We start from the raw sequence: 22,793 nt of genomic DNA, 5'->3' as shown, positions 1-22,793 counted from the left end.
TTGGGGAATTAATGCTTAATGGGCATAGAGTTTCTGTTTGGGGCGATGGAAAAGTTTTGGTAATGGAAGGTGGTGATGCTGGTACAGCAGTTTGAAAGCAGTTTAATAAATGGGAAATTTAATCTTACACATATGAGATCACAATAAAGGTTGAAAATGTTTTAAAAAATGTTAAATGTTTAAAAAATGTTAAATGTTTAAAGATATATTTAAAGTGTTTAAAAAATTAAGGAATTTACTTGAATCTATGTAACACTGACATCCAGCCCGAGAAAACTGAAACGGAAGCCGACTGTTTCCTAGCACTAGGGGCTTGGCCACCCTCAGACCGGATTTGCGCCTGCCTCCTTCCCGCGGGACTCAGGATTGGCTACGGCTCGGCAGGCCCCCCCATCCTTTCCTTCCCCCCGCCCCGGCACAGGCTGAGGAGAGCGCTTGGGCGAGGTCATTCCGCAAGGCGGAGGGTGATTGGGCGTGGTCGGACGTCTTCCCGCCCATCTGGCTCAGAATTGGCTGAGGCTGGATAGACACCGCCTCGCTAGGGCTGAGGCGCGCGCTTGGGCGGGGCTGTACAAAGAGGCGCGTGGGGCGGGTGGGGCTGGGCTCGGGCTGTGGCTGTTCGTGGGGCTGGGGCTGGGGCCGGGGATGCAGCAGCTGGGCGGATCTGCAGGGCTTGGGCCGTGGCCGGAGAATGGCGAACGTGCGAGTAGCCGTGAGGGTCCGGCCTCTCAGCAAAAAGTGAGTCTAGCGGGAGTGGGCATCTGAGGCGTCCACTGAGTGCAAGGAGCGGGAGGTCCCCTTTTCTCCCTGAAATAATTCTGGCGTAGAGGAATCGGACACAAAGTGGCTGGGAGGGGTGGGGGAGCAGGGTCCGGAAACCGAAAAGGCCTGGCCGGACCGGGGTCTAGGATCGACCTTCGCGTCATGCCCCGGCGGATAGCTGTTTCTGGTGGCCTCCGGGGTGGGCTGCTTTGTTTCCCGGTCCCTGGCGGTTCGCCAGCCTAAGCGGAATTTCTAGGGTCCGCGTCTCAAGTCCAGAGGCGCGGGGGTGGGCCTTTCTTGCTGGGCACATTGAACAGAGCTGGGGGAGCATCTGTACGCGGAGAGGGACTCGCAGTCTCTCTTTTTTGTGGCTCTGGAGTACCTGTGAGGTCTGAGGTAGAATAGTTTGTGTTCCTGGGTGCACATTTCTTTGCGAAGATGCGGAGAAAGGCAGAGTGCGAGGGCGTGAGAGGGAAATTGAGGCCCAAAGAGATCGCGGTTGCATTCTATACCCGACAGCTGTGAAGTGGGGAAAGTTATTCTAGTCCCTTCCCTCGACGTGGTCAGTGCCTGTTTCCTCAGGTGAATCTGATCCTGCATCTCTTAGCTCTTGAGGCATCCAGTGTCTAGAAACGTAATTTCTTCCCCTCTTCACTAATTTTCTACTGTAGGTTTGGAAAGTTAGGCAAGGCTTTGCAGAAGTGTTAAGTGTTTGAACCGTTTTTTAAAAAAGACCGACTAGACTTTGCTGACAGGTGGAGAAAGTAAAGTATAAAGAGCGTTCTATGTAGTAAGAACATCAAGAGCAAAGGACTTAGGCTGTTAGGGAACAGAGATAAGTTCTGGTGGTGGTCGAGGGCAGTGAGTGATGGAAGAGACAGCTAGCAAAGTGTGGTTTGGGACAAGAAGACATATTGGAATATTTGGAGAAGTTTAAAAGATGGCTTGATAATTGGCCAGGAGGGTCAAGAAGGGCACTGTCTCCCAGAAGAAAGTTTGGCATTAATGGGAATTAAGTTTGTTCTAATATGGGGGTGATTGGCTTTGAAAGGTCATGCAGTTGACAGAATAGTGAAGAGAGGAAAAAAAGGAGAGAAATATGATGGCAGGAAAAGCAAGAAAAACAAAAAAGAGTAGGAAAATGCAGAGGAGGTACAATGAAGAAAAAAGAAAAGTAACCTGTGCCTGAACTACTGTGTTTAGATTGGTAAATAGTTTTTGACACCTGGCTTCTGCACAACTGGATGTGGTGGCACAGGGCTGGGGGCTTTTTATAAGTATAGTTGCTTTCCTGGAGGCAGCCTCTGGCAGTTCCTCTTTTTGCAAAACTGTTCTTTTAGGGAAAGGATTGTCCTCTCAGTAACAACTTTGACCACTCTCAACAGTAACTTCTCAGTTCCTTGGGAAGAGGAACAAGGAGTCTATAATAGCACTGATTAGATTAAGAAAATGATGTTGAAATTGGGTTGTTATTTGCAGCCACAGTTGAGAATAACATATTTCATCAAACAAAGCAGGGAGGGAGGGAGAAGAAGAATACAAAAGCGTATTTTCTTTTAGCTCAAGATAAGAGCCTTGTGCAGCGAGTGGTAAAAGGCCCAAACTGCAGATAGCCACAGGTGAGTAGATTGTAGCAGGTTGAAGATTCAGGAGCACAGATTTGGGAGCAGATATGGGTAAAGGCAATGTGACCCCAGCCAGAAAGTCCAGACCACTACCCTTCTCTCACAGAACCCTGACAATGTGGAGGTTATATTTCGGCATTTGTTAACTTCCACCATCTTCACTGATACTCATCTGAATGTAGGGAATCTGCTGATTATTTGGTTTGCACTAATCTTCAAATAAGTCTTTGGCACAGACTCAAAGTCATTAAATCTGATGTTGTACTTGGGAAGAAATCTTAAGAGACCATTTGGTCCAAGCTTTCATTTTTTTTTTTTTGTTTTTACAGATGAGAAAATGGTCCTGACTGGGAATTGTCTAAGGTCTAAAAGTAGATAGAGCCAGGATTTGGTTCACCAGACCACACTGCTCCTTCTTGAGAATACAGAGAAGTTATACTTTCTCAATATAATGCCTTGTTTCCTCAGTAGGACTAGAACTGGAACATTCCCCACTGCCCTGTCAAAACTTTATATTTCCTCTCTGCTTTTTTTTTTTTTTTAGGTCTGTAAAATAGGGATACCTAACTAAATGGTTTCTGTAAAGATTAAATGAAATAATACACTAAAAATACTTATAGCCTGACTCAATTTAAGTGGCCAATCTATATAGCTATATGAGTTTTTCTTTTTTTAAAAAAAGTTATTGTGGTAACATATATATAGCATAAGATTTGCCATTTTAACCATTAAGTGTTCAATTCAGTGGCATTAATTACATTGTATTGTTCTGTCATCACAAATCCATTATCAAAACTTTTTTGTCACCCCAAACAGAAACTCTATATCCATTAAGCAATAATTCCATTCTTATTGCCCACCCCCTCTCCAGCCCCAGCCCCTGGTATCCTCTCTGATCTGCTTTGTATCTCTGAATTTGCTTATTCCAGATATTTCATCTAAGTGGAATCATGCAATACTTGTCCTTTTTTATCTGGCTTATTTCTCTTAGCATAGTGTTGTCAAGGTTTATCCATGTTGTAGCATTATCAGAATTTCATTTCTTTTTATGGTGAATAATACTCCACTGTATGGATATACCACATTTTGTTTATCCATTTATCTGTTGGTGGACACTTGGGTTGTTTCTACCTTTTGACTATTGTGAATAATGCTGCTATGAACAGTGTGTACAAGTATCTGAGTCCCTATTTTCTATTCTTTGGAGTATATATACCTAAGAGTGGAATTGCCGGGTCATATGGTAGTTCTATATTTAACTTTCTGAGGAACTGCCAAAGTATTTTACACAGTGGCTGCATCGTTTTACATTCCCACCAGCAGTGCAGAAGGGTTCCAGTTTCTCCACGTCCTCACCAACGCTTGTTATTTCCTGTTTTTTAATAATAGCCATCCTAGTGAGTGTGAAGTGTTATCTCATTGTGGTTTTGATTTGCATTTCCCTAATGGCTAGTGATGTTGAACATATTTTTATGTGGTTATTGGCCATTTGTCTGTCTTTGGATAAATGTTTATTCAAGTCCTTGGCTCAATTTTTAATTGGGTTTTTGGTGTTTTTGTTGTTGAATTGTAGGCATTCTTTATATATTTTGCGTATTATGATTTGCAACTATTTTCTACCATCCTGTAGTTGTCCTTTCACTTTTTTTGAAAAATTTTTTTTGACGCACAAAAGTTTAAAAGTTTTAAATTTTGATGAAGTCCACTTTGTCTATTATTTTCTTTTGTTGCTTATGCTTGAGGTGTCATTTCTAAGCTCTATGAAGTTAACAACTATTTTTATTCCTCAGTTCCCTATACTCAACTCTCTGTTTTTTCAAAGTTTTACAAATGACTACCTATCATGTGGTAATGACTTGGTTATTTTCCTCTATAGGGCAGTGCTGCTCAAGCTAGAGTACACATGAAACACACCTAGGGAGCTTGATATATTGCAGCTTGTTGTAATTCCTGGTCCTCCAAAACAGAAATTCGAATTTAGTTCCCTACCCCCTATAATTCTGTTGAAGGGGGCTTGTGGGCCACACTTTGAGAAATATTACCCTAGGGGTAAATACATAATTGAGGACTTCTTCCTGCTCAATACCTTTAACCTTAAGGAATAACTGGCGTTGGGTAGAATTCAGGACCTGGAGGCAAGTGGTAATAGCTGCTCCCTCTGCCTTGATTAAGACTCCTCCTCAGTAGGCTTAAATTGAACTCGGGACCCTAGCTCCAGGCAGGATTGGGGTACTTGTGAGGCCAGCTTTCTAACTGAGGTGGGTGTCCTCTCTTTTTGTTCCATTCAATTTTAATTAGCCCATATTTTGTTCTAGAATATTTTGGAAGCACTAGGCTATCAATGGCAGCAGCCCAAGCAGGGAAAGAGCAGCATCTCACCCTTCTACAGTGTCATCTGTTTCTGCCAAGAAGTCAAGTTCAAGAGTTTTTATATATTTTTTTGCTGCTTTATACCTAAGAGTCCCAGATGAATCCTCATAGAAGGGCATACTTTAAAACAATTAGATGATAGATTTGAAAAAAAATTATAGCATGAGTTTTTCTTCTTATTTTCTGTAATTTCCAAATTTACTGTTATCTCTGTATCACATTTATAGTGGGTGATGGGGTAATAAATGAACATTAAAATACAGAAAGGAAAAAAAAGTGTAAACTTGTAAAATGTTAACACCAAAGATGAAAAATTCTCTTTAGGAGGGCTGAGGGCTGGGACAAGGGGCAGGGGAGGAGAGAGGACAGTTTTAGCCCATAATGGTCTGAGGACCTAAAAGTATTTCTGTTGCCTTAAATACTGTCTGATATGAAATACATGAGAAAGAACATCAGGGTCTCAAGGAAATTTAGGTAACAGAAATGTCATTATCTGGGAGAGGGAAATTTTCTGTCCAAGGCTTTATTCCAGACTCACTGACAGGTTTCAAAAAGTAATCTCAGTCTAAAGGCCCTTGTCTCGCTCTGCCTGCAATCGTCAGGGTCATGTCCTGGGAAGCCTGAGGAGAGTTAAAAATGAGGGTGAAGGTATTTTCTCAACTTGCAGGTCTCAGGCTGGGGGTAATTTAATTGCTAGGTCATTGTAGTGGAGGAGGTGCTAATGGATTTAATTCTCATCTATTAACATTTTGGCCTTGGGTTTCTTAGCTGAAGCTCTTTAGGTTATGAAAAATGATTTCTTATTTAGAATGGAGTACATTCCGTTTAATTTGGACTTCAGGAATGTGGGTCATCTGGATTAATCCCCTTAAAATGAATTTAGGGATTGATTAGTTGTTAGCAGTGTTAGTTACTACACAACTGCAACATAGAAAGACCCTTAAGGATCTTAACTCTCTTTCCAGTTTAGTATAATAGAAGGAAAAGATTTGGGAAATATGTTCTCAGGGCCTCCATAGAGAGAACTGCAATACCCTTTTCATTTCTATCAGTGAATATAATTCCAGAGAAAATGAGAGAAATGTTATGTTGCATATTGGGCCAGTGATGATCTCCAATGTTTCTGATCCTGATTTCTAAGGTATAGCTAAGAGCACAGGCTTTGGGGTCAAAGAAAATTGGGTTTAAATCTCAGCTCTGTCACTATTAGCTGTGTGACCTTGGACAAGTTACATGATTTTTCTGTTAGTCTTCCATATGTAAAAATGAGGAAACATCAGGATGCTATGTCAGGAGGGTATATTAGGTGGATTGTATAATATGAAGGACAGTATGTAATGCACCTAGCATATAGAGGGTGCTCAATAAATAAATGGTGACTGTTAGCTGTTACAGAGCCAGATGATCTAGGGGAGCCAGGGGACTGCTTAATGTGATGCTTCCAGGTACTTTTGGAGACAGGCACTCCAGTTATGGGGATGCAGTATGGAGATAATTTGTCCCACTAGTGCTGGGCACTCTCACCCTAAGCTTCTCTTTTCTTGATTACAAAAAAAAAAAAAAAAAAAAAAAAAAAAAGTTTATTTTCATTTGGGTTTGGTCTTGTTTCAGGGAGACCAAAGAAGGGGGCAGAATTATTGTGGAAGTTGATGGCAAAGTGGCAAAAATCAGGAATTTAAAGGTAAGCCTGAAATTGTTTTCGCTTTTGTTTCCATGGAGGAGCTAGTATAATTATAGGTGCTTCTGGGTGAAGACATGTATGTGAATGTGTTCAAAGTGGGGGAATGGAAGGGAAAGGGCGTGTAAGGGGAATTGTGGGAAGGGTGTGGACCAACTATAAAGCAAATATAAAAACAAAGCAGGGAAGAAGTACAGGGGATGTAGCTGCTATAGCAAACAGGGTACAGTTGTTTTGAAAACTGGTCAGTAGCTGCTTTGAAAGTAAGTATGGAGCCACAGGTAGATTAACTTATGCTGAGGGCAATCCATGTATATGTTGAATTCAGCTGACCACCAGTTAGACTTTTGCCAAACTTCTCAATTGATATTGTTTAATCTGGAGGCATTATTGGAGATTTTAGCTCCTAGTACAGGAGTCGTTTTGGTTATATGAACATGCAGTTCAATTCTGATGCCCAAGGGTCACTAGCATGAGTTTGGTAACAAATTCTCTTTCAAAGATCTGATAGAACTTTAAGTTATAATTGAACAAACACTAGAAAATTTTTCCCCAATTCCCTTCCAGTGCTAATTTCCTCTATCCTGTTACTCCTTTCACCAGGCCAGTACAAGATAGAAGGGATTTCATTAGAACACTTTCTGGGCCTTGGGGAGGTGGAGACAGAAGGGGAAGCTGGCCATGTGACTTCTGCTGTAGTCAGCTTGCAGGCGGTACTCAGCATTCCTGAGAGCTAAGAAAGCTGACTGGAAGGAATGAGGATTACTTGGACCCCAGGCCTCCCAGCCATGTGTGCTTCTCTGCTACTCCTGTGATGTGATCTGTTTCCTTTCGTCTGTAGGTCTCTGCTAAAAGAGAATGGGACCTGCCAAACTTTCAACAGCAGTTCTCTGGGGATAAAGGACCTTTTATTTTCTGCCATCTCTTGTTTATATCTCTGTTGCCTAATCACTTCAGCTGCTTTGTTCTGAGAGCCCATATTTTTGATTCTTAAGAATAAATCCTGGCCAAGTTCAAACTCTAATCTGCCCCCTACACACGTCCCTGGCTGCTTATTTTCCTGAGGTCATTTGTCGACTAAAAATCTCTTAGTCATTCTGACAGCCTCATTCTTCTATAGTTCATGGTGGCTAGTGCCAGGGGTGATCTCTCCCTGTCTAGGGTATAAATTTTAAATAGTAAGACAAGGCATTTCTGTGAATAATGCTATTTTTCCCAGTACTTGAGTTAGTGCGATTCCAAACTCTGGCTCTGCGCCTGTCTACCTTGGGTAGTTGGACTGGTCCTGGCCTTTCTGTGCAACCCAGCTTATAATTCACTTGGGGTAGATACCCCAGGGACTTACGTGAAACCCTTAGGTTAATGGGGCCTCTGAGTCCCAGGGGCTGAACTACTCATGGACTCTAGGTACCCTCTGGAGAGATACTTAGAGGAGAAATGGTAGTCATAGGAAGATGCCTAGAGAAAGAAAGTCTTTCTCTCCCAAGCTATCCTATGCCTCATATGGTTGGTTCATAAGTAGGCAGAACTAATATGGTAGACAGACAAGTTTAGTTCTTTGAGGCTATATTTGCATCTAAAGAGATGGAACAAAGGTTATTTTTTTTCTCTCAGTTAGATATCATACACATTGTCATGACCTGTCTAGGTCTCTGTAGCTATAACAGAGGAATCAAATGCCTCTGGCCAGATTCTAAAATTAAAATAGAGAAAACATTATCCTATGTTCATTTTCAGGTGGCTGATCGACCAGATGGCTTTGGGGACTCCCGGGAGAAGGTTGTGGCATTTGGTTTTGATTACTGCTACTGGTCAGTCAATCCAGAAGACCCCCAGTATGCATCTCAGGATGTGGTAATATAATTTATCTTTCCTTCATTCTCCTCAGTTCTTTATAACTGGATAGTTATTGGGAAATGAACAACGAATCTCGGCCTTGGCTTTTTCTTACTTAGGATATTTCGGTCAAAAATTAATGGTGTTTTCATCCCAGAGTAATTTGGGCAGATAATAAAAAATATATTTACAGCTTCCCCCTCCCCAGCCCTGAGGATCTGGGGGAAGGTGTGGATGTGTTGGACATCCTCACCTGGACTGGTGTTGATGTTGTCACAAACATTGGGACTGGCAGTTTGATGTGCTGAGCCCTCGATCATGGGACTTACCCTTATGAAGCTCATTACCGCAAAGGAGAGTCCAAACTTGCATGTAGTTGTGCCTAAGAGTCTCCCCCTGAGTACCTCTTTGTTGCTCAGATGTGGCCCTCTCTCTCTCTAACTGAGCCATCTCGACAGGTGAACTCGCTGCCCTCCCCGCTACGTGGGACCCGACTCCCAGGGGTGTAAATCTCCCTGGCAATGCAGAATATGACTCCCGGGGATGAATGTGGACCTGGCATCATGGGACTGAGAGTATCTTCTTGACCAAAAGGGGGATGCAGAATGAGACGAAGTAGTTTCAGTGGCTGAGAGATTTCAAATGGAGTCGAGAGTTCACTCTGGTGCACATTCTTATGCACTATATAGATAACACCTCTTAGGTTTTAATGTATTGGAATAGCTAGAAGTAAATACCTGAAACTACCAAACTCCAACCCAGCAGTCTGGACTCCTGAAGACAATTATATAATAATGTAGATTACAAGGGGTGACAGTGTGATTGTGAAGACCTTGTGGATCGCACCCCCTTTATCTAGTGTATGGATGAGTAGTAAAATGGGGATAAAAACTAAAGGACAAATGGGGTGGGATGGGGGATGATTTGGGTATTCTTTTTTCACTTTTATTTTTTATTCTTGTTCTGGTTCTTTCTGATGTAAGGAAAATGTTCAGAGATAGATTGTGGTGATGAACGCATAACTATGTTATCATACTGTGGACAGTGGATTGTATATCATGGATGATTGTATGGTGTGTGAACGTATTTCAATAAAACTGAATTAAATAAAAAAAAATAATAAAAAAAATTAATAGTGTTTTGATGTGAGAAATGGCAGTGAGAGGCATCTGTTCCAGAAAGAGCAAAGGAGATAGGAAAAGATTCCTTGTTCAGACAAGGTATATACATTTAGAGCTGGGCCGCAGTATGGTTCAGGTGGGTACAAATTAGTACAGGTAGTGTTTTGTTCCTCAGGCTTGGTCTTGTGTTAATGCGTCAGAAGGACCCAGGAATCCTAGAGGCTGGTTTCCTCTTTGAGCCTTAGGCTTGTGTTTGTGCTCATAGGCTGAGTGTGAAAGGGCCAGACAGCTGGTCTGTCAGTCTGAAAAGTATGTAGGAGGAGAATTTTATTGATCTTCTGTCTGAGGATTGAGAGGACCAGCCAAGGTTTTTAATTTTTTTTAATTTTTTAATATATTTTTTATTTTCAGTTTTATTGAGATATAGTCACATACTATACAATCATCCATGGTGTACAATCAACTGTTCACAGTACCATCATATAGTTATGCATTCATCAACACAGTCTTTTTTTTTTTTTTTTTCTTAACAGTACTGCTCTCGTAGACTTGTAGTGAGGAATAAATGAGAAAAAAATAGGTAAAGTGCTTAGAGCAGGACCTGGCACACTGTAAGGCTGAATTAAATGTTGTTGTTCTTGTGACATTATGAAAGAGTTAATGATAAAATGCTAGGAGAATTTGGGGGGAGGCAAAGTTGGAAAGACTAAATCTCTAGGGGGACATTTTTTGTAAAATTTTTACCCCAATCTATTTTTGAGCATTTTCCTTACACCAGAAAGAATAAAAATAAGAATAAAAAATAAAAGTAAAAAAGAACACCCAAATCATTTCCCCCCATCCCACCTCATTTTTCATTTAGTTTTTGTTCCCATTTTTCTACTCATCCATCTGTACACTGAATAAAGGGAGTGTGATCCACAAGGTTTTTACAATCACACTGTCACCCCATGTAGGCTACATAGTTATACAGTCATCTTCAAGAATCAAGGCTCCTGGATTGCAATTTGATAGTTTCAGGTAGTTCCTTCTAGCTATTCCAATACACTAAAACCAAAAAAGGGATATCTATATAGTATGTTAAGAATGCCCACCAGAGTGACCTCTTGCCTCCATTTGGAATCCCTCAGCTACTGAAACTTTACTTTGTTTCATTTTGCATCCCCCCCTTTTGGTAAAGAAGATGTTCTCAATCCCACAATGCCAGGTCCGGGCTCATCCCCAGGTGTCATATCCTGCGTTGCCAGGGAGATTTACATCCCTGCGAGTCGGGTCCCATGCAGAGGGGAGGGCGGTGAGTTCACCTGCCAAGTTCCAGCCAAGGTTTTGCCAGCTGAGGCCATTGGTCACCCTTCCTGTGCCTGGATGTGAAGTATAGACAACCTAGGCTCTGGTAGTTTTGCTTAGCTCTGTCACAAGTTTCTGAGGCAGCAGTTCTGGCATGTGGGCCTACAGGACTACTCTCTGTTTCTGTGAAGCAGCAGTTGTTTTTTAGGTCAGATGTCCTGGCTTGAGCACAGTTAAGGGTCATGCATTCAGTCTCCAGGAGGCCAGTAAGCCGTGCTTTACTCATGTCTGTAGCCACAGACAGTAGCCCTCGTGAACCCCAATAGCCACCAGGGTACTCTCTGAGAAAATCCATCCCTTAAATTAGAAAAACCATTTATTTGGCCTTTGGTGGGTCAGTATCATCATACATATGAAAGAAAACACTACAGGAATGTGTCCTTGGCAAATACTATTGGAAATGAAAATCTTTTGGGGAGAACCCTGGACCATCAGTGCCTATCATTGATATACCTTCAAATAAAAAGTCAAAGTGAATTTTCTGCCAAGTATTTTAGTTTTTTGTGAAGCTTTTTCTTCTAATTATGCCAGAGGAAAACATTATCAAGTTTGAGTGACTTAGAGGAGACAGTACCGAGTTTTTGCAGACATGATGATTGAGTAGTTCTGAACTACTGAAGTCTAATTCCCTCACTCTTCCCTTCTGAGTAGAACTTGTGGAAAGAAAAACCTATACCCTGTGGAGCCTATCAACTCTGTGGGCCCCTTCTGCCATAAAATGAGCACCCACCTTCTTTGTCACAGTGTGTTTGCTGTGAATGCTCAGAAGGAAAGGGCAGTGTGGACATTACCTGGCCTCTACCTGGTCTTCTCTGTCCTTTGAAATACAAGGGCTCTGGCAGGTCCAGGGTTGTCTTGTGGCCCTTGGTTTCTTATCCCAGCAGTGTGTGCGGGATCTGGTGCTGGTATTTGTAACCATTTCATTGAGACCCTACCAAGATGAGCCAGGAAAGGAACTGACTTTCAATAAGAGAGGATGGGACTCCTACAATAGTCCATAGTTGTGAATGTATTGTAACATAGAACATGGTGGGCTTTCTGTTAGCAAAAAGTATGAACATTCTGGTGACTGTTTCAGACTTCACTGGTCACAGCATACCCTGTGCTGTTCTGTATATAAGAAGAATTAACTATTTTGTGTAATATTTGATAGGTCAGTAATCTGGAAAGTGTATTAGTTTAAATGTGAGGCTCATGTTTTACATTTATTTAGTGCTTGAGTATATAAAAATAATCTAGTGGAAGTCCAGTAGGTCTTAGAGGAGGGGAATCCATAAATATGCTGTTTCTGTTGCCTGATTTGAAGTTTAATAAGGAGATCCAGACAGGAAGCCTGTGTAGAGAGATAAAAACCAGTGTCTCCTGAGGGTTATTCCAGCGTATTTATGAATTGTCTATAATCAGTGCCAAGGGGAGTGAGGTCAGGACATAGAAGGAAGGAACCTCTGTCACAGGCTGGGGCAGGGCCAGAGGTTCCAGAATGGAGATAGGACTCATATCCACATGATCCAGTCAGAGGGCCTCATCACTTTAACACAGAAATTGGAGCACAGACTTAACCCTAATCACTATGGTGCTGAGGCCGCTGGGCTTAGGAGAGGCAGAATGCCATTACAATCATAGGACTTGGTGTGGGAAAGGACTCAGATGTCATCCACTTCATCCTTTCCTAAAGGATAGAAATTGTCTCTACAGCATTGGTGACCTTATTTTTGGGAGTGGGGGGTCAGTCTTATTGAGGTATACTGTATATATAGTAAAATTCATTCTTTAGTGTACAGTTTTTTTTAAATTTTATTTTGAATAAATTCAAACTTACAGGAACAGTTGCAAAAGCCATACAAACCCCATACACAGAACTCTAGCATACCCTGACACCCCTTCCCCGATACCCCAATCCACCAACTTTAATATCCTGTCACGCCACCATTTCTTTCTTTCCCTCCCTCTCTCCTTCCCTATCATCCATCATCTGTTGCTCTGTCTTCTGAACATATGAGAGCAAGCTGCACACATCCTTGAACAAACAATTCACATATACATTTCCCATGAACGAGAACATTTTTTTATGCAATCCCATTAAGCGCAGCTAAGAAGTTCAAGAAATTCAACACTGATACAAAGCTTAGATTCTATATTTCCTTTTTTTTTTTTTTTCCTTATGTCCCAACTGTGTCCCTTTGAGCCTCCTCTCCTCCATCCTCAGATCCCATCCAGGATCATCCTTGGCATTTAATTGTTTAATTGTCATTATCTATTTAGCCTGTCTGTTTTTTTTTTTTTCAATTGTGGAAACATATATACAGCCTAAATCTTCCTATTCCAACTCCTCCCTAACATTCCATTAGTGGGATTAATCACATTTAGAATGTTGTAATGCTATCACCTTCCCACCATCCATTGCTAGAAATTTCCCTTCACCCCAACAGAAACCCTACACTCATTTCTTAACTCCCCATTGCCCCTTCCCCCACTTCTCGTAACCCATACTCTACTTCTCATCTGTATGGTCATATTCTCTGATACTTACTTTGTGTTTACTGTGGGGCTTAAATTTAACCTCTTAAATCTATAACAATCTTGTTTTTCTTTGATACCAACTTAACTTCAATAGGACATGTAAACTATGTTCCTATGCTCCTCCATTCCCCCACCTTTATGTAGTTCTTGTCAAAAATTACATATTTTACATTGAGTCCAAAACCACTGATTTATCATTACAGTTTATGTATTTTAGACCCTGTAGGAAGTAAATAGTGGAGTTACAAATCAAAAATACAGTAGTATTGGTCTTTATATTTACCATGCGATCTTTACTGGAAATCTTTATTCTTTCATGTGGTTTTTCAGTCAATTGTTTAGTGTCCTTCCTTTCAGCCTGCTCAATTCCCTTTAGCATTTCTTATAGGACTGATCTACTGGTGATGAAGTCCCTCAGCTTTTGATTATCCGGGAATGTTTTAATCTCCCCATCATTTTTACTCTCCAGTTGTTTGTGAATTTTCTAAAACTCTGATGGTTATTGACTTCTATTTGTACTGCATTGTGGTCAGAGAATGTGCTTTGAATAAATTCATTTTTTTTTTAAATTTATTGAGGCTTGTTTTATGTCCCAGCATATGGTCTATTCTGGAGAAAGATCCATGATCACTTGAGAAGAATGTATGTCCTGGTGATTTGGGATGTAATGTTCTATACATGTCTGTTAAATTTCTCTGTATCTCTCTCTCCTTTCTTTGTTTCTTTGTCAGTAGGGCTCCCTTTAGTATCTGAAGTAGGGCAGGTCTTTTATTAGCAAAATCTCTCAGCATTTGTTTGCCTGTGAAAAATTTAAGCTCTCCCTCAAATTTGAAGGAGAGTTTTTCTGGGTAAAGTATTCTTGGTTGGAAATTTTTCTCTCTCAGAATTTTAAATATGTCATGCCACTGCCTTCTCACCTCCATGGTGGCCACGGAGTAGTCACTACTCAGTCTTACGTTGTTTCCTTTGTATGTGGTGAATTGCTTTTCTCTTGCTGCTTTCAGAACTTGCTCCTTCTCTTCAGTATTTGAGAGTCTGATCAGAATATGTCTCAGAGTGGGTTTATTTGGATTTATTCTATTTGGAGTTCACTGGGCATTTATGCTTTGTGTATTTGTATTATGTAGAAGGTTTGGGAAGTTTTTCCCAAAAATTTCTTTGAATACTCTTTCTAGACTTTTACCCTTCTCTTCCCCTTGTGGGACACCAATGAGTCTTAAATTTGGACGTTTTATTTTATCTATCGTATCCCTGAGATCCTTTTTGATTTTTTTTTGATTTTTTTCCCCATTCTTTCTTTTGTTCTTTCATTTTCCATTCTGTGGTCCTCGAGGACTCTGAGTCATTGTTCAGCTTCCTCTGATCTGGTATTATGAGTATCCAGAGTCTTTTTAATTTGGCCTACAGTTTCTTTTATTTCTATAAGATCTTCTATTTTTTTTATTTACTCTTGCAAGTTCTTCTTTATGCTCTTCTAGGGTCTTCTTGATGTCCTTTATATCCTGTGCCATGCTCTTCTTCATTTCCTTTGTATCCTGTGCCATGCTCTCATTGTTTGACTTTAGTTCTTTGATTAATTGCACCAAGTACTGTGTCTCTTCTGATCTTTTGATTTGGGTGTTTGGGTTTGGGTTCTCCATATCGTCTGGTCTTATCATACACTGTAAGATTTTCTGTTGTTTTTGGCCTCTTGGCATTTGCTTTACTTGATAGGGTTCTTTCTGGATATAAAAAATACCAGTCTCTAATTTGTCAGATCTGCAGCTTGGTGGCATACGCTTTCTCTAACTAACCAGCAGATGGTGTCTGTGAGTCACCTATTCCCCTCAGGTCAGTTCTCCCCAATTTTGTCTTTGTGGTGTGTGGGGATCTGATTCTTGTGGGGTTCAATTGGTGCACTAAGTTTGGGTGTGTTGTTGGTGCTGTCCTCCCTGAATGTGGGGCATGTGTCTGGGTGGTTAGGGAGGCCGGGCAGCTTTAATAATCAAACCTCCCAGGTGTTCCTGGAGATTTAAGGCTGTTGCAAGAGTCTAAGCCTTCATTTCAGTCTTGCCACAGATTGTCTCTGCCGCTGACCCACAAGTCCTTGGTATTGGTGTAGGGTCCCTGGAATTTCTGAGTGGGCCCCCTTCTCAGCCGTGCTCTTCCCAGACCTCTGCTGAGGGAAGGCTGTGCCACGTCACAAGTGCGTGCCGGCCCTCCAGGGAAGCCCTGGGCCGCTGGGCCATGTAGGGGCTTTCCCAGCCTGCTGTAAAGATGGTTGAATGGGGCGTGCTAATTTCCCCCTTTTCGCGCAGCTCCGTCTTTTCAGCTCTGGGACAATTATTATTTGCTGTGGGTGCACTAAAGGCCACTGTTCACGGCCGATATTGTGGTGTGTGCGTGGTGCTGTGGGAGACACTCCCCGTCACACTGGGTTTCCTCGCGCCTCTGGGCTATAGCTCCGGCCCCTGGCAGCAGCGTTCCCATCCCGCTGGGGAGATGGCTGCAAGGGGTTCAGTTTCTTTCTCCTTTTGGCTTCCCTCTGCCCCCCTGGCCCTGAGGCAGTCAGCAGCGGGCTATCCTCCATGCCAGACACCGAGAGGTTAGCGTAGCCCGCTCCTGCCATGCTTCACTGCATGGTTCTCACTGTTGTAACTGCAGCCACTCCTGGGTTTTTTGTTTGTTTTTTTTTTTTGAAAGAACTAGTCCATCTCGAAACGCCAACCCATGGTTTCCCTACACCACAGTGCGGCCACTGGACTGTCAGCCGGCTCACTCACTCGTTTCAGAATGCAGACTCCTGGTTTCACCAAATGCATGGTACCTGTGGATTTAGCAGACCTTGTCTGGCTGGTGCATTGCTGGAACTGGTGTTCTGGGTCACTTTCTGGCTTTTATCTAGTATTTTTCACGGAGGTGTTTTTTTTTGCCCCGTCTCACCTAGCCACCACCTTAGGTTCTCCCTGTGTACAGTTGTTTTGATGAACATATGCAGTCATGCAGCTAATACCACAATCAAGGTATAAAACAGTTCCATCACCCAACAAAAATTCCTTCATGCTCTTTTGTAGTCACACTCCTCCCCTCCTACCCCAGGCCCTGGCGACTACTGATCTGTTTATATCCCTATAGTTTTGCATGTTCCAGAAAGTTATTTAAATGGAATCATACTTTATGTATTCTTTTGAGTCTTGGCGTCTTTCACTTAACATAATGCAGTCAAGATTTTTCTATGCCGTTGTATCACATCTTCTTTTGACCTTGATCCAGACTTGTATAAATCTTAAACTATCTCTCCTGAAAGCAGTCTCATGGCTTTGGAAGCACTGATTCTAACTGCAAAGGGTGAGGAATCAACTGGAGGACTTTACAGGACAGTGCTTCTTTTATCCCTGAAACTCTTCCTTGGAGTGAAGGAAGGACTGCTGTCATTCTCAGAAATATAGCATTGAGTTTAGAATAACCATACATAAGGGAATTTTTTTCCTCTTTGCCTTGATGGGGGTTTGAGCAATATCACAAGAAGCCATTTGTAGACAGATATTGACAAGAATGTTACCTATTCAGTTTTGGCTCTACCTCATCATAGTCTTTTAGACTGTTAGAGCTTGAAGGGAACTTAGTTGTTATCTAGACCAGGGTTTCTCAGTCTTGGCACTGTTGATATTTTGGGCTGGATAATTCCTTATTGTGGGTGACTGTCCTGTGCATTGTAGATGTTTAGTAGCATCCTTGGCCTCTACTTGCTAGATTTCAGTGACACATCCCGAAATATGACAATCATTTGTTTGTAGATATTGCCGCTGATCTAGGTTAACCACCTTATGTTACAGATATAGCCATGTGACTTTCATGGGGTTATACAGGCAGTTAAGGGCCAAGCGAGTCTGCTCCCATGTTTCTTAATGGGTGGTCTTCATTACATTGTAATGTGCTACCTTCCTTTTTTATATCTGCTTTACAGCCTCAGAAGATAAGTTCAAGATTAAAATCCCTTAGGGCTTCTGGTACTTCCCGGTCCTTAATGGTGACACATCTGAATAAATAGATCAAGTGTCAATAGCCATGGGTCACTATAGGACAAGTCAGCTACCGTAAGTTCTGATAGGTTCAAGAGAATAATTTATCACCACAATGGTAATAATAATAATGGGAGCTTTATTTGTTAAATACCTATTGATGACTAGATACAATAGTAGATATTTATCATCTCATTTGGTTGTCCCCTAAAATATATTAGATCTCTGTTATTTACTCCATTTTATAGATAAGGAAACTGAGGCATATAAAGTTTACAACACTTGCCCCGAATTACTTAGTCATTAAGTGATGGAGCCAAGGATTCAGTCCAAGACTGTCCAAATCCAAATTGTATGCCATTTCCACTAAGCCTCACTGACTTTCAAACTTTTAAGAAATCCCATTTTGCCTATTACTGGTGTGCTAGTGTCTTTACACTTATTATCTGATATAATCTCTTCAACAACCCTAAGAAGTAGAGGATTGTATCCCTTTTTTATAGTTGAGAAAACTTAGGCTTAGAGAGATTACATGATCTGTCTAAGGTCAGTAAGAAGTGAGTCTTGATTTGAACACAGGGATATCTGAATGTAAAGTTCAAATTCTTCCCTACACTACATGTAAAAAGGAATAAAAGGGGGGTAGGAGAAAAGGGAGAGATGGAAATTGAGGGAGAGGAGAAAGGGTGAAAGGGGAAGAGAGAATGAAAAAAGACTACAGTAGGTGACTACTTCATCTGTCTTGTCTGTTACCCCATGACACTGGTGTCATCAGCTCCCCATTGTTAAGGCAGGTCAAATTTGGTCTCAATTGGGTTTTCAGTCTTTGTTAATATTTGGACATGCAGCAAAGCTTTTCTTCAAAAATTTTCTACGTTTCACCTGGCTTGAGTCTGTTAATCTGCTTCTCTTCTGAAATTAGACTTGGATTTGAATTCAGGCATGGCCACTTATTAGCTGACTCACTTTGGAGAATTTATTTAACCTCTCTGAGATCTAGTTTCTTTATCTCTGTAGGGATAGTAATATATGCTTCAAACAGTTACTATACGGAGGAAATGTAAAGTACCTAGCTCAGCACTTGGCACCTAGAAGGTGAGTGAATTCAGGAGTGCTGTGGATTGGGTCCCTGTTTAATTACCCTATTGTCACAATAGTAGAGAAGTGAGGCCAATATTTTTTCTAAGATCTGAACTAGATTTGAAAAATCTTTTCTCTGAATTTGATTGTGATCCTTGTGGGATCAGCATGCTCAATTTGGAAAACTAGCTTCCCTCCCTTTATTCTGGTCTGGAACATTTGTTGGAGCAGGAATTCTCTGCTCAAGTGTATTGTGTTTGGGTGAATTCTGTGTTTGTAAAACTTTCCATGAGGAGTATTAGCTCAGCTTTACCACAAAGGACTGTAAGTGGCTGTTGAAAACAAGTGCAGACTGAGTCAACAAAAACCATGTCCAGGAAGAAAGCTACCCAGCCTTTTGTGGAAAGGAATTGCTGCTTTTCTCTTGGGAATCTTTATTGTTAAATGGTCTGTTATTTGGCTAAAACATAATTGTAGCTTTGCCAGATAAAAAATTGTGTGAGTAGATTTCTTTCCTACAACTACTGAATCCAAAACTGAAATTATAGCAGCAATGTGTTTGTGGTGGTGGTTGTTTTAATGTTTGTTTAGTTTTCACAGTACACTGCACACCAAACAATACACAGAATACGTCTCTTGCTTACTGTCAAAGAAGCCTGAAAGTGTGCGTGTTACAGAATCCTTTGTGAGTTTTTTTTTTTTTCCAGTTCTGAACTTCAACTTGATGTGAAGAACTTGGAGAGGCTTCAGAGGAAAACCACACACACACACTAAACAAGTTAAAGGGCTGGACTGCAGAAATTGAGAGAAAGTCTCTATCAGTGTATTACACTCATAGGCATTCTGCATGTGATTATCTAATGAAGGAATGCTGGTGCAGAGACGGGAAGGCAGAGAGGTGATAATGTTCTGCAAGTACAGAACATGATGAATTTTTTTAAATTCAGTTTTATTGAGATATATTCACATATTGTACAATCATCAGTGGTGTACAGTCAAGTACAGTCAGCTGTTCATAGTACCATCATATAGCTGTGCCTTCATCACCCCAATCTATTTTTTGAACATTTTCCTTATACCAGAAAAAGTAAAAATAAGAAAAAATGAAAAAGAACCCCCAAATCATCCCCCCACCCTATTTATTTATTTTTATCAATATTTATTCTCATACCATACAATCATCCAAAGTATACAATCAGTTGATCCCATTACCATCATATAGTTGTTCATTCATCACCCCAATCTATTTTTTTAAAACATTTTCCTTGTACCAGAAAAAGTGAAAGTAAGAATAAAAAATTAAAAAAAGAACACCCAAATCACCCCCCCCCATTTTTCCTTTAGTTTTTTTGCCCCTATTTTTCTGTTCATCCATCTGTACACTGGATAAAGTGGAGTGTGATCCACAAGGCTTTCACAATCCACATTCCACATTGTCACTCCTTATAAGCTACATTGTTATACAATCATCTTCCAGATTCAAGGCTACTGGTTTGTAGTTTGATAGTTTTAGGTATTTACTACTAGCTATTCCATTTCATTAAAACCTAAAAAGACTTGTGTATAGAGTGCATAAGAGGGCCCACCAAATGACCTCTCTGCTCCATTTGGAATCTCTCAGCCACTGAAGCTTTATTTCATTTCATTCCACTTCCCCCTTTTAGTCAAGAAGATATTCTCAATCCCACTATGTTGGGTCCAGATTCATCCTTGGGAGTCATATTCTGCATTGCCAGGGAGATTTACACCCTTGGGAGTCAATTCCCATGTAGGGGGGAGGGCAGTGAGTTCAGCTGCTGAATAGGGTTAGCTGGAGAGAGAGGGCCACATCTGAGCAACATAGAGGTACTCAGGGGGAGACTTTTAGGGACAATTATAAGCAGGTTTAGCCTCTTCTTTGTAGTAACAAGCTCCATGAGGGCAAGCCCCAAGAAAGAGGACTCGGCATACCAAACTGCTAGTCCTCAATATTTGTGAGAACATCAGCAACAATCCAGGTGAGGAAGTCCACTTCCTCATTTTCCCCAAGCTCCTCAGGGGGGCCCTGCATATATATTCTTATTCTGTGCCAAAATGACTTTGGGATGCGTCGCTGTTTCACACTAACCTGTACAAACCTACCAGGTCTCACTTCCTATTCAATGTTCTATGTAATTATGATATTTGAACAAACTATATGAGTTAAATTGTTTAGGAATTACAGACCCTGCACCAAATATCTCTTCCCTTGGTCTCACATGGAAGTTGAAGTTTTAAAACACAGTCAGTATTGTCCTTTACCCTTTGGCCCGATTTGTCCTAGTCCTAACTAGGTCCAGAGCATGAGGAATTTTACAGTTTATGGAACATGGGAACCAGCTGAGCTTCATTTTCATTGGATAAAATATAGGATTTCAAATTGAATTGCAGAGGAGTATATATAATTAGGACACAAAGAATAACTTGTGCAAAATTTTTAAATTCTGGTAGATGGAACTGAATAGTTTGACTTTAGAATTCCAGAACGTTGATATCGGAAGAAATGCCAGAGACCATTCAAACCCCTTATTTTAAAAGATTGAAAAAACAGAATAAAACAAAACAAAACGAAAACACACAGAGACCCAGAGAAACAAAATAACAGTTACAGAAATAATTTTTTACTTTTTATTTTTGGCTAGTCCAGAATTGTACTTGACATTGTAGGAAAATGCCAATTACTTATTCCAGGGATGGGGGCCATGAACTGAACCACAAAGTTTCCAGTGTGGCAAGAAATGTGCTGCTTAGTAGAATCTTAAGGAAAGATCCTGTTCTTTAGAGCATACCTATCTTTCATTCTGTCTCAGTCAAGATTAGGTAATTGTATTATTGCCATGTAGTAATATGGGGGAATACTGAGTACCTATTATTATGGATTCTCTAATGTAACCAGTGTGATTAGATACTTCTGCCAGAGAAGCAGCATTTATGTCTAGGGTCTCCATTCCATTTTAAGATAAAGACAAGTGATCTGTTACCTGCTACCTCAGAAAGTGAGTGGGGTGAGGTGGAGAGGAGGAGTTTGACTTTCACTTCTTCTGTGCCTTATTTCTTTTTTGTCTCTTGAACTTGGAGAGTGGATGAAGACTTTGGGCAAAGAGTAAAGAAGGTGAAAGAGTTAGGAAAACTGAGGAGGGACCTTGGAGGACCAAAAGGAGAGGGAAACATGAGGAAGAAACTAAGATGAGGAGGAATTTGAGAGTTCACAGAGGTGAGATACTGTTAGGGTTCTATCACTTTTTACAGTAGATATTATCTCCATTTAACAGATGGGAACAGGCTCACATGGGTTGAGTAGCTTGCTTTAAGATTACACAACCAAGTGATGGAACCAGCATTCAAATCCTTGATTATGTGACTCCGAAGTCCAAGTTCTCAATGCTGTACCACACAGCTCTTTATTCTTTTGTTTCCAGTGCTGCACTGGAATTAATTATTTAATTAATGGTTGGACAGATGAGAGACGAGATAAGACTCTGCCTTCCTGAGTCTGGCTGCCTGCTCTGAGAAGGCTCCACAGTTTCCACAAGTTTGAGAACCACAAATATCTATCAGTTTCTCTGTTTGTGCAGCCCTTTTCTCTAATTCATGTAGGCGCTAGGGGAACTGGGGAATGTGTGGGCGTTAAAGCATTTTCTCATGAATATTTGCAGAGCTGTGTACATTCCATCACTAGTGCTGTTTCTTCCCAACCAAGATGGAGACAAAAGTAGAAGGGAGAAAAGTTTATAAGAAAAAGGCTTCTTGTGCAATGATTGGATGGGGCTCTGCAGGCCTCAGTGAGGGAAGGGACATTACTGTGAGTGTTTCGCTTCAATATGTTCCCTCTGCCAGCAGCACAGCTGCTTAGCTCCATAAGTATGCCCAAGGGCTGGATTTTAAAGTAATAAGATCATTCTTTTGGCTTCATTTAACTTGTTTTTCCCCTCTTTAGAAACTGACTGTGAATCTTTAAAGGGTAGCTTTCAGACTCATACAAGAAACTGAGGGACAGAGATCCTTGACACATGTTTGCTGCTGGTGCCAAATGCTCATACAAAAATGAACAATGGGAACTAGAGAAAGATTTTAAAATGTAAAAGCTGTTTCTTTTTGTTTGTTTTTTTTCCTGTGAGCCAAGGATAACAGAAATTCCTGGTAGTAGCTGGAGTCCTTGAGAAATCTAGGCTGGAGAGAGAGATTATCTGTAGGGGAGGCAAGTCCAAAATGATAGTAATTTGCAGACCTAGGGCAGCCTAAGCATAAATACAGAGAAAGAGTTATGAAACAGTTGTCCTTGAAGTTACACAAGTTCTGCTTGCATCTGCAATGCTGAGAAGTCAGTCCATTCTTCTGCTCTGCCCCTTATTTTTAGTTTATTCCTGGGGTTTAAAGGATTGTCAATTAATTGCTTAAAGAAGAGTCAGGATGGTGGGGATGATTACTTTGAGAA

General features: G+C 41.0%; 1 protein-coding gene across 6 annotated transcripts in view; it reads left to right on the top strand.

The window, feature by feature from the left end:
* The first annotated feature begins 655 nt into the window (after nucleotides 1-655).
* STARD9 (StAR related lipid transfer domain containing 9) overlaps nucleotides 656-22,793 on the top strand; it is a 160,612-nt gene continuing 138,474 nt past the window's right edge. For 5 of the 6 annotated variants that reach the window (XR_005216474.1, XM_037834177.1, XM_037834176.1 and 2 more), the window contains exons 1-3: nucleotides 656-738; nucleotides 6,369-6,438; nucleotides 8,173-8,289. Coding sequence is in view for 4 of the 6 variants with exons in the window: in XM_037834177.1 (XP_037690105.1) it covers nucleotides 692-738; nucleotides 6,369-6,438; nucleotides 8,173-8,289 (234 nt within the window). In the remaining 2 variants the exon portion in view is untranslated. Of the gene's footprint in view, nucleotides 739-5,359; nucleotides 5,406-6,368; nucleotides 6,439-8,172; nucleotides 8,290-22,793 lie in introns of those variants that run through there. The other variant, XM_037834178.1, reaches the window with a different exon arrangement.

Source organism: Choloepus didactylus, chromosome 4 (assembly GCF_015220235.1).
Source record: "Choloepus didactylus isolate mChoDid1 chromosome 4, mChoDid1.pri, whole genome shotgun sequence".
Lineage (NCBI taxonomy): Eukaryota > Metazoa > Chordata > Mammalia > Pilosa > Megalonychidae > Choloepus > Choloepus didactylus.
The sequence above is the reverse complement of the archived record's forward strand: the minus strand, read 5'-3'. Positions and strand labels throughout refer to the sequence as shown.